Below are 12,319 nucleotides of genomic sequence, written 5' to 3'. Positions count from 1 at the left end.
GATAAAACTAAGGTTTGATATCGCTGCTGTTACTGACAAGAATATGAGAGTTGGTTGTGAGGGAGCCACATCTTTGAGGAGGGTAATAATAATGTGCTCACCGTAACATCTGTGAATTTTGACAGGATAACAAGATAACCTAAGTGTGAATGATCAATGTGAGAGTTCTAGCAATTCATTGATGACAACCAACTCCAAATCTGGTAGATGGGAAGTGGAACAAGTCAAGTAGTTATACCTGTTGCATCAAAAAATGAGTTTGGCTCTTGTTGTAATTCAAGCCCATCTTCATCCATGGCCTTTAATTCTCATCAGTCACAGCTCCTAAATCAGGGAAAAAAGTAAACCAAAGCCATTAGTTTTTTCGTATCACGTACTGAACGCCACCATGATAGTTTCATTTCTGAGACACTCAAATTATGTGAAAGATAAATGTGTATCAAAAACATATCTATCTAAAGTAAAATATAACTTAATTGATTTACAATGATAAATGGGCATCTATATGACAAGGCAGGGCAGATAAATCAAACAAGTCAACTTTGCCTGGACTTCTTTCTAAGTTGAAGCAATAAATGTATTGCTTACATCCATCAAGTGCACATATTTTGATGAATTCTGATACATACATAAACCTTTGTAATCACTACCTTGATCAAAATATAGAACATTTTTAAGACCCCAGCACTCCTGTGTCCTCAGTCTGTAACAACCCCATGTTCCCACAAAGGTAACCAGTTTTGTTAAGGTTCAACTTAAAATACATTCTGTAGCTTATTGGGGGAAATTTTTGCACAGTTTTCATATTCTCTATATTTAATTAGTCTAACACCTTCCAACCAGATTAAACAACGATAAAAATTCAAAGTGCATAACTGTAGTAAACAACCTTTGGGATTCTGCCTAACCTCTCTTAACTAACCCTCTCATCTAGAAAAGTAAATTCCCACAGTGTATTTATACTCTCCCAGCCACAGTTAATTGGCACTAGCTATAAAGCAGTTAAAAAATAAGTTCATCTTTAAGCACAATAAAATCAAAGTCCTATCCCTGAGAATCCAAAACCATGAGCAAGAATCAGTGTCTGTCTCTGTGTGTGTCTCTCTCTATCTCTCTCTCTGTCTCCCTCTCTCCTGGTGGCTGGAACTTAAGAGCTAAGGAAAGCCATTTTGCAACTCTGTCTTAGACTAGTGAATAAAAAATAAAAATAATCCTGTGAGTGCCTTGAGTAACAGAATAGAGTAAGCAGGGAGGGGAGACAGCTTTTTAGTTCCTGGTTCTAGACCTATCTGAGGTACAGCTATAGTCCTGCCTTGAATTTTTATAAGACATTCCAATGGCCTTAATTATCCCTTTTCTACTTAAGCCAAAAACTTATGACAAAAAGAACTCTAACCAATAATTTCACCTTTATCATTTTTTTTGGCTGATAAGTACTACATGCTTATTAAAATTTCAAATAACAGAAACACAAGTCATTTTTCTAAAGCTAGGTGACATCATTCCTCTTTTCAAAAATGTTTAATGGCTTCTTGCTCCCTCTAAGTAAGTTCAAACACCTGTCATCTTCTAATTTCTGGCCCCAAACTACCTTCCCATCATCATCTCCCGTAACTTTCCTTCAATCACTTCCCTCTACCACTGTCAGCATGTACACAAACACACAGCCCCCACCCACACAAAGTTCAGCCAAACAAAAATGCTCAACATCCCCATAAAACCCCAACTTCATATTTGATTCAGGGTTCCTTCTACCTGGAACACCTTTCCCCCATTATCTCTGCTTTGATCTTTCCCCCTAAATCTCCTTCCCTACAAAAAAAGAGAAAGCTGGAAATAATTTTTCCCTCTGAAATTTCTACAGCACTCTATTCTTCTCTTATTGTACTGGTTTGTCATATTATCATTATTTATATATGCTTATTTACAGATACCAAATTATATATATAGTCTTTAAAAAATCCATTAACATGGAATAGTAATGGAAATATCCATTAAATGTTAATTGAGAAAAATTAACATTCATAAAAGGGATTCTCGGCCAGGCGCAGTGGCTCAAGCCTGTAATCCCAGCACTTTGGGAGGCCAAGACGGGCGGATCACGAGGTCAGGAGATCAAGACCATCCTGGTTAACACGGTGAAACCCCGTCTCTACTAAAAAATACAAAAAACTAGCCGGGCGAGGTGGCGGGCGCCTGTAGTCCCAGCTACTCGGGAGGCTGAGGCAGGAGAATGGCGTGAACCCGGGAGGCGGAGCTTGCAGTGAGCTGAGATCCGGCCACTGCACTCCAGCCTGGGCGACAGAGCGAGACTCCATCTCAAAAAAAAAGGGGGGGGATTCTCAACATATCAACTCTGAGATACAGTCTACTCATTTTTAAGAAATAGCACATTTCATGTTGTTTATTCAAACTGTTTCAAATTAAAGTAAATGGGTTGGGCGCGGTGGCTAACGCCTGTAATGCCAACACTGTGGGAGGCCGAGGTGGGTAGATCACCTGAGGTCAGGTGTTCGAGACCAGCCTGGCCAACATGGCAAAACCCCTCCTCTACTAAAATACAAAAAAATTAGCAGGGTATGGTGGTGCATGCCTGTTGGGAGGCTGAGGCAGAAGAATTGCTTGAACCCGGGAGGCGGAGGTTGCAATGAGCCAAGATCATGCCACTGCACTCCAGCCTGGGCGATAGAGCAAGACTCCGTCTCAAAAAAAAAAAAAAAAAAAAAGAAAAGAAAAAAAAAAGTTAAAGCAAATGAAAAACAGAAAGTGTACATGCTCTGAAAAAGTTATTACTGCCCTACTCCTGCAAAACCACCTCTGGCTACAGAATAGCTTTTCCCCCCTTTAAAAATGATAAACGTAAATTAATCTAAGCATTGCCGGATGTGGTAGCTCACACCTCTAATCCCAGCACTTTGGGAGGCTGAGGCGGGCCGATCACCTGAGGTCTGGAGTTCGAGACCAGCCTGGCCAACATGGCGCAACCCCATCACTACTAAAAATACAAAAATTAGCTGGGCGTGGCGGTGGGTACCTGTAATCCCAGCTACTCGGGAGGTTGAGGCAGGGAGAACTGCTTGAATCCGGGAGGTGGAGGTTGCAGTGAGCCGAGATTACGCCACTGCACTCCAGCCTGGGCGACAGAGCGAAACTCTGTCTCAAAAAAAAAAAAAAATCTTCTAAGCATTATGAAACACTATGACATTAAAGCAAGCCAATTAAGAAGGCAATAAAGGAGATACATTAAGGTATTTAAGCCCCTCACCGCACAAATTTCCCTACATAAACCCAATCCCATCAGCTCGATGAATTCTTAACCTGAAGAACAACTTTTCTTGGCATTCGTCCTCCTTGGCATTTCTATTAGAGTTTAACAATCAACTCCCTAATTTGTGAAGTGCTCTCCTTCCTCCGTTGCTTTAAGTGACTTCTAGTTCTCTTTCCCTCTTCTTAAATGCTGGCTGCTATGCCTTCCCTCACCCCGTACTGCAGTGCTCAACCCTCTTCTCTTCTGCTTTCTCTTTTTTTTTTTTTTTTTTTTTTTTGAGACGGAGTCTCGCTCTGTCGCCCGGGCTGGAGTACAGTGGCCGGATCTCAGCTCACTGCAAGCTCCGCCTCCTGGGTTTACGCCATTCTCCCGCCTCAGCCTCCCGAGTAGCTGGGACTACAGGCGCCCACCACTTCGCCTGGCTAGTTTTTTTTTTTTTTGTATTTTTTTAGTAGAGACGGGGTTTCACCGTGTTAACCAGGATGGTCTCGATCTCCTGACCTCGTGATCCGCCCGTCTGGGCCTCCCAAAGTGCTGGGATTACAGGCTTGAGCCACCGCGCCCGGCCTCTGCTTTCTCTTTATTCCCATGGTTTCAACTACTATTTCCACAACAATTATTCCCAAAATCATCCTAACATGTCCAACAGACTGTTGAATATTGTCATCTGGATAAAACCCAGCCTTCTGATATGACCACTATGGCCTTTTTCTTCTTCCCTGCTCAGAGTCAGATTGCCAGATATTGTCAATTCTCCTCAACTTCTCAAGAATCCATCCTTTTTTTTTCTTATTCCTAGTTACCATTCCCACTCAGCTTCGTATTTCCTGATCCCTGGGGGATGAAAATAGCCTCTGGACTGGCCTTACTCCTTTCTTCCACTCACACAACAAATGACTAGAAACTCTATTATTACACGTAAGGGCTGGTGCCAAGTATTGAGGCATTTCTGCAATCTGTAGGCAGATTAACCCTCCTGAAGCACTGCTTTGATCATAGCATTTCCCTGCTCTGAACACTTCAGCAGTTCCTCAATACTCAGGGGCTCTACAATATTAACCCAAGCTACCATTAACAGACTGATTTGCTTTCTTCCCATCCTTTTATATCATATGCATTTCCTAACAGATATTCTGGCCCACATGGGGGTGCCTACTCATCTCAAGTGAGCGGTAATTATTCAACAAACTACTGTTTTGCCTGGTCATTTTCCCTTGTTTTGTCATTACAAAAATTCAAACATTCTAAACAGAGATGACTATACCTCAACTTTGTAACCCCTCTGGAGTTAGAATACTAATTCCCTTTGACAATCAGAATGAAACTGTGTTCTCAGAACAGAACCTACTCAGGAGTTCTCAGATGTGACAAAGGAAGGGTGTAAGAAGGTATGTGATAACGTAACTGACGGTATCCATGCCTCTGTAGTACAAACCAAACCCAGAGATCAGTGGAACCTAAAGACAAATAAGCAGGATGGTTCAGAGAACCAAGAATCTCAGAACTTGGGTGAACAAGTACTAACATTTAGTCTTACTATCAAACGCCCTCAAGATATTTCCTCAATAACACCTCAAATTCAGTAAGATATTCCCTTCCCAGTTACAAGAATCACGATCCTGAAAATGCTTCTGAAATAATTCACAGTGGAAAAACGTAGTTTTTGGGAACACATTGTGAGGGCAGAAAGTAAAAAAAAAAAAAAAAGAAAGAAAAGAAAAACGTATAGTTTTAAGGGAAATAATGGGCTCGGAGAACCCAAGAAATTCACAAAAATTTCCTTCCATTCTTTAAAATAAAGCAATATCATCCTAGAAGAAGGGAATTATAAATAAATTATATAATAAAGCAATAAAAGTTAACGGGTATAGCAATGGCATTTTATCGATGTTAAATTAGGGATCACAGATATAATTTATTTGTTTTATATCTTTTGATGCTTAGACACTTCTGTGATCTCCCTCTTGGGCAAGTTAACAGGATTCTTACTTATTCACTTTGCTTTCTGCAGCTAATATCCATATAAAAATCACTTTTCTGCTTTTGGTCTCCCAAAACCTCAATGCCTGTTAATTCTGTGACTCAACTCTAACTCTTCTCACTAAGTCACACTCAGAGAACCAAATTTTATTATACATGGTAGAAGGAATGCTTAAGCTGCAGGAAAGGCAAACAAAGGCAAATGTGTCTATAACAATTTTTCTTAGAGGGAAATCAGAACTGGTGAAAACTTATATTTAAGGCCTAATTAACATCTTCTCTCTTAAGCTACATTTCTTTCCTAATTTTCCCCCCATGTTGTTCAGCGTTAGCTATCATTTCTCTAGATATCTCATTTTCAAATCTGGAGTCATATTTCACTTCTCTGACTATACCAGCCTTTAAATTAAATTCATCTCAAAGCCAGTAACTCTTAAATTTATCACTTCCTCTTTATTCTCACTGCTACCACTCTAATAAGTTCTCCTCTTCACACATGCAGACCATGTGGGGCCTTTCAATCAAGACTTGAGCCCTTCTTGAACTCAGGAAAGTTTCTCGTTTCTATAACTTTCCTCCATTTTCTCTATTTGTTCTTAGTAGTATTTTTATTACAGGCCTTTTAAAGGCTACTAAATCTAGCTTCTGTATTGCTTTAACTTTTCTCTCATATTTTTTATCTTTGTCTTTCTGCTATACTCTCAGAGAATCCCTGAATTCTTTCTTCTAAGCTAGCTAATTTGATCTTCACTCCATCTACTGAATTTTTAAAAGATCATATGTTAATTCCAGTAGTTTCTTTTCCATAGCAATCTTTTCCTTTTTGGGTGGACACGATATCTTCCCAAATCTGTGGATTTACAGTTTATTCTGTACCCTATATACACTGTCTCCTCTGGTGTTTCATTATTCAGTTAGTTGAATTTGGTGCCTCTCTTTCAAACTGCTGGTTTTCCTGAAAAGCATGGCTCTTCCTGGTTGTCTATTCCTATTTGCAGATGAGGGTCTAGACTAGAGTTATATTCTGACTGCTGGGGTGAACTTGTTCAGCCCATGTGAGAATTCCTGTTTGCCCAACAATAAACTTAAATTCAGATCACAGGAGTCCTATCTAGAATGAGTCCATAGGCGAGAAAAAAATCATGTAACCAGCCAGGTTCTCCTTTAATGGTGGAAGAGTATCCCATCTTCCAGGTACTGGAGGGTCAATATCCTTCAGGATATCTGCAAGCTACCTAAACTACTGCCCCTATCTTTCTTGCTATACAGCACTCACTTTGGAATTTCCTATGGACAAACAAGCAATTCAGAGAGCTGAATTTTGGGCATTATTCCAGCAGGAAAACCATTACAGGCACCTATACTAATAGGTAAATGGTTTAGTTTTCCATGGCTTCAATTATCTGGCTGTACTCATGGCTTGTTCAATCTCCAAGTGCCTCCCTGCTTTTGATGTTGGTGGTACTGCAGGATACCAATTCTTGGCTGGTGTTTTCTACTTTCTGAATAAGGTCACACGTTCACTAAGCTCTCTTGGGTTTTGCCATTAATTGATTTCCAATTGCTTTATTCAACCAGAAATTCATCATATTCTGATTCATACCGCTGAGGTTTTCTTGTTTCTCTGGATTTCTTTTTACATTCTTTATGTGATTTTAGAAGGAAGGAAAAAATAGGCTGGGCACGGTGGCTCATGCCTGTAATCCCAGCACTTAGGGAGGCCAAGGCGGGCAGATCACAAGGTCAGGAGATCGAGACCACCCTGGCTAACACGGTGAAACCCTGTCTCTACTAAAAAAAATAGAAAAAATTAGCCGGGCGTGGTGGCAGGCGCCTGCAGTCCCAGCTACTCGGGAGGCTGAGGCAGGAGAATGGCGTGAACCCGTGAGGTGGAGTTTGCATTGAGCCAAGATGCGCCACTGTACTCCAGCCTGGGCGACAGAGCGAGATTCTGTCTCAAAAAAAAAAAAAAAAGAAGAAGAAAAAATGTGTGTGTTCTCTAGTCTATGTTGAATTTGAAGTCATTATGAATTTTTATGTGCCAAATAAAACAGCATGGAAATATGTAAATATAAAAAAAAGCAAAAGAACCTATGAGACACCAATAAAAAAAAATCAATAGTAGTGGAAGGTTACAACTCTATCAACACTTAACAGATCAACTACTCTAAAAGGAAGGAAAATGTATATAATCAGTATTAATCTAATAACTAATTCAAATTCCATTATCTAAGAAAAGAATATTTTATTTTCAAACAGTCCTGCCTACTCCATGTCAAGAAGGGGAAAAGAAAATATCTACTATTGTAAACAGAGCCCCATCCTTCCTTGCCCTGTCCCATTTGGAACTTTTGTAGGCTTTGCTCAAATATTCAAGGCCAAGTTTTTGTATTAGTTTTTCCATAAAACCATGTTGAGCCACTCAGTAATTTCAAGGTTTTGTTTGTTTAAAATCTAAGAGTCCAAACTTTCACAATCTATTAAAACTTGGCCCTAAAATGACAAACCTTCTTAAAGCCTGATTTTCTCAAAGCCCCTATTCCTGCTCAGATTAAGAGTTGACATAATACTCTCTGAACTTACTTGTACCAATGAGCTACAAACACTACACTGTTTTAAATGCTTTTAAGACTTAGCTTGATGTGAGGAAATGCACACACTTTCTAACTTGTTTTCAGATATTTAAAGCAGTAGAACCTCCTTAATAAAGTATCGCCATTTAATGCATTCAACAATTTAGCAATATCCATGTTCATTACATAACATTCTACCATATATCATAATGGAATGAGTAAAACAACTCAACTCTTTGGATCACTCGTTTATTTCATAGTGAAAAACTTTAAAGTAGCTTACTAGTTTTTGCTGAAATTCTGAAAAGAAATTCTATTCACGTTTCCTCTACTGAAGTACTCTACCTTTAGGTGCAGACTTAGTTCAAGCAGTGTGAGAAACACTTAATGTAATCGAAGGATGAAGACAGTATTTTGACACAGTATCAAGTGGAGATTTAGACTACGCTGTACATGGAATAAATGAAATAAAACCATCCTAGGTAAAATTTTTAAAAGATTAATTTCTGTCAAATGCAGCACATGATGAAGAAAAGTTTAAGTATCAGAAACTGTTTTCTTACACATTTCCTTTTCCTTGCACCTGCTACTTTTCCCAAAATTGGGCATTTAATTTATCTCTGAACTAGTCATTAACATAGTTGTTAACTTAGTAAGTTCTTTTCTTATCAAACCCCTTCTCAATGAGCAATATGTCTCCTTGTATTAGAAAATCTTTCTGGCCGGACGCGGTGGCTCACGCCTATAATCCCAGCATTTTGGGAGGCTGAGGTGGGCGGATCACAAGGTCAGGAGATCGAGAACATCCTGGCCAACATGGTGAAACCCTGTCTCTACTAAAATACAAAAAATTAGCCAGGCATGGTGGTGCACAACTGTAGTCCCAGCTACTCAGGAGGCTGAGGCAGGGGAATTGCTTGAACTCAGGAGGCAAAGGTTGCAGTGAGCCAAGATCGTGCCACTGCACTCCAGCCTGGCGACAGAGCGAGACTCCATCTCAAAAAAATGAAAGAAAGAAAAGAAAACCTTTCTGATACCATATTAGGATTTGGGGTTTTTTTAAATTAGTGCATTCTCGCTTTCATGTTACTTTATTCAAGCTAATTAAGTGCTTTCCTTCATTTTCTGGTAACTAGTTGTAAAAATCATGCCTTGCAGGTTTACAGTTTTTTTTTTTTTTTTTTTTTTTTTTTTGAGACGGAGTCTCGCTCTGTCACCCAAGCTGGAGTGCAGTGGCCGGATCTCAGCTCACTGCAAGCTCCGCCTCCCGGGTTCACGCCATTCTCCTGCCTCAGCCTCCCGAGTAGCTGGGACTACAGGTGCCCGTCACCTCGCCCGGCTAGTTTTTTGTACTTTTTAGTAGAGACGGGGTTTCACCGTGTTAGCCAGGATGGTCTCGATCTCCTGACCTCGTGATCCGCCCGTCTCGGCCTCCCAAAGTGCTGGGATTACAGGCTTGAGCCACCGCGCCCGGCCTACAGTTTTCAAAACATTCTAAATTTTCTTTTTCTTTTTGAGACGGAGTTTCACTCTTGTTGCCCAGGCTGGAGTGCAATGGCACAATCTCAGCTCACTGCAACCTCCGCCTCCCAGGTTCAAGCAATTCTCCTACCTCAGCCTCCCAAAAGTAGCTGGGATTACAGGCATGCGCCACCATGCCTAGCTAATTTTTGGTATTTTTAGTAGAGACAGGGTTTCACCATGTTGGCCAGGATGGTTTCAAACTCCTGACCTCAGGTGATCCACCTGCCTCAGCCTCCCAAAGTGCTGGGATTACAGGTATGAGCCACCGCGCCCGGTCCTAAATATTCTTAAACTATGACCTTTCTTAACATAATTGTCTTGCCAACTCTCTTGTCACTGATCACCAACACTGTAATTTGACTCATACTGACCATACTGTATCTCACCTACATGAATGCATACTTACTATTATTGCTTTTCCTAAATACATTACTTTGGGCCTATGAGGTTCTGTAAACTCAGTGTTAACACTTACAGTATTCTCTGTACACCTTAAACACCGGCAAGAATATAACACTAGGCCTTTCAACAACTAGAACAAATATTTTAAATGGACAGTTCTAGAATTGTGGGGTATTTTTACATTGATCTTTTGCCAATGCAATTAGCAATGTGTTTTGCACATGGAATTTAATCCTTTAATCATTAAAAAAATAATAAAAGAAAAGAACAAGCTGGGCAATGCGGGGGCAGGTTTGAAATACACCTGCTTCTCACAAGACCAACAATAGGCATGCTCCAGGTTGACTATCAGCAACCATTACTTTCATGACCATTCTCTGGAGCAAAGCTAGGGAGCCAGCTAATTTTTACCCCAAAAAAATCTCCAAACTAGGCTTTTTCCAGGGAGTTGGGAAGACAATAAAATACGAGATCATAATCTAAAAGAGGGGAAGAAACTGGAAGAAAGCACAAACATATATAATTTGAGATAAGAAAAAAAAACATAGATACAGAAAAAAAAAACGACTTGTATGAAAATGGTCTAGAATTCTACACTAGCACATTGAGGGGAAATGTAAATTACCAGCATTAACTCAATAAAAGAAAATCCAATCATCATGAATATTTTTTTAAAAGGGGGGAGGGGCCTGAGCACAGTGGCTCACACCTGTAATCCCAGTGCTTTGGGAAGCCAAGGCAGGAGATCACTTGCAGCCAGGAGTTCAAGACCAACCTGGACAAAATAGCTAGACTCCATCTTGACAAAATAATTTTAAAAATTAGCTAGGCAGCTGGGCATGGTGACTAATGCCTGTAATCCCAGCACTTTGGGAGGCCGAGGTGGGTGAATCACTTGAGGTCAGGAGTTCGAGACCAGCCTGGCCAACATGGTGAAACCCCATCTCTACTAAAAATACAAAAATTAGCTGGGCGTGGTTGCTCGCGCCTGTAGTCCCAGCTACTTGGGAGGCTGAGGCACGAGAATCACTTGAATCCAGGAGGCAGAGGTTGCAGTGAGCCGAGATCACATCACTGCACTCCAGCCTGGGCAACAGAGTGAGACTCAGTCTCAAAAACAAAAAAATTAGCTAGCCATGGTGGCGCATGTCTGTAGTCCTAGCTACTCAGGACGCTGAGGTGGGAGGATCACCCGAGCCCAAGAGTTCAACGCTAGAGTGAGCTATGATTGTCCCACTCCACTCCAGTCAGGGCAACAGGGTAAAACCCCCGTATCTTTTAAAAACGAAAAGAGGGCCGGGCGCGGTGGCTCAAGCCTGTAATCCCAGCACTTTGGGAGGCCGAGACGGGCGGATCACGAGGTCAGGAGTTCGAGACCATCCTGGCTAACACGGTGAAACCCCGTCTCTACTAAAAAATACAAAAAAAGCTAGCCGGGCAAGGTGGCTGGCGCCTGTAGTCCCAGCTACTCAGGAGGCTGAGGCAGGAGAATGGCGTGAACCCGGGAGGCGGAGCTTGCCGTGAGCTGAGATCCGGCCACTGCACTCCAGCCTGGGCAACAGAGCGAGACTCCGTCTCAAAAAAAAAAAAAAAAAAAAAGAAAAGAGAAAAGTTGTCTAATGTTACCCCTTTCAAAAAGCTCCAGTCTTTCCCCAAAGCTTTTTTTTTTTTTAATAGAGACGAAGTCTCTCTATGTTGCCCAGGCTGGTCTCGAACTCCTGAGCTCAAGTGATCCTCTCACCTCAGCCTCCTAAACTGCTAGGATTACAGGCCTGAGCTCCATACCCCGCCTTTTAAGAAAACTATCTGAATTGAGGAAGAAAGCTTTCTCAACTCCTTTTACAAAACTAATTTACCATTTAAAACAAAACCTAGGCTGGGCATGGTGGCTCACACCTGTAATCCCAGCACTTTGGGAGGCCAAGGCAGGAGGATGACCTGAGGTCAGGAGTTCAAGAGCAGCATGACTAATATGGTGAAACCCCATCTCTACTAAAAAAACAAAAATTAGCCTGGCTTAGTGGCGGGTGCCTGTAGTCCCAGCTACTCAGGAGGCTGATGCAGGAGAATCGCTTGAACCCGGGAGGCAGAGGTTGCAGTGAGCCGAGATCACGCCACTGCACTCCAGCCTGGGCGACAGAGCGAAACTCTGTCTCAAAAAAAAAAAAAAAAAACCTAACAAAAATAACTTAACCAAACTACAAACTTGGTTAATTATGAATCCCAAGTCAAGTATCTGCAAATGTGATCCATCACGTAAATAAAAAAAAAAGCACATCTATCATCTATGTACACGTATGCACGCACGCGCACACACACACACAGACACAGACCCTGGCACAGTATGGGTACTCTAAAATTCACGGATGGAGCCAAATAATGGCCCAAATTAATAGGTCAAAAAATAAACCGCCTGATATTCTCAATACATGCTGAAAAGTTGAAACTGAACGTCTACTTTTGATTTAAAGCAAACTTTTCAGTCAAATTGGGATAGATATTTAACAGTTAAAAAAATTAAATAAACAGGATAAATGCTAAAACATGGATGACCTTGAAAACAATATGCTAA

The 12,319-nt window shown here is 41.1% G+C and overlaps 1 protein-coding gene across 7 annotated transcripts in view; it reads right to left on the bottom strand.

Annotated features, from left to right (window-relative positions):
• The window catches only part of ZFX (zinc finger protein X-linked), a 69,259-nt gene that overhangs the window by 43,015 nt on the left and 13,925 nt on the right, over positions 1 to 12,319 (bottom strand). For 6 of the 7 annotated variants that reach the window (XM_030933878.1, XM_030933874.1, XM_030933875.1 and 3 more), the window contains one exon: positions 239 to 324. In XM_030933878.1, coding sequence (XP_030789738.1) covers positions 239 to 296 — 58 coding nt within the window. In that variant the 5' untranslated portion in view covers positions 297 to 324. Of the gene's footprint in view, positions 1 to 238; positions 325 to 3,034; positions 3,054 to 12,319 lie in introns of those variants that run through there. The other variant, XM_030933879.1, reaches the window with a different exon arrangement.

The sequence above is a fragment of the Rhinopithecus roxellana genome, chromosome 7 (assembly GCF_007565055.1).
Source record: "Rhinopithecus roxellana isolate Shanxi Qingling chromosome 7, ASM756505v1, whole genome shotgun sequence".
Taxonomy (NCBI): Eukaryota; Metazoa; Chordata; class Mammalia; order Primates; family Cercopithecidae; genus Rhinopithecus; species Rhinopithecus roxellana.
Note: the sequence above shows the minus strand (reverse complement) of the source record. Positions and strands in the feature narration are given on the sequence as shown.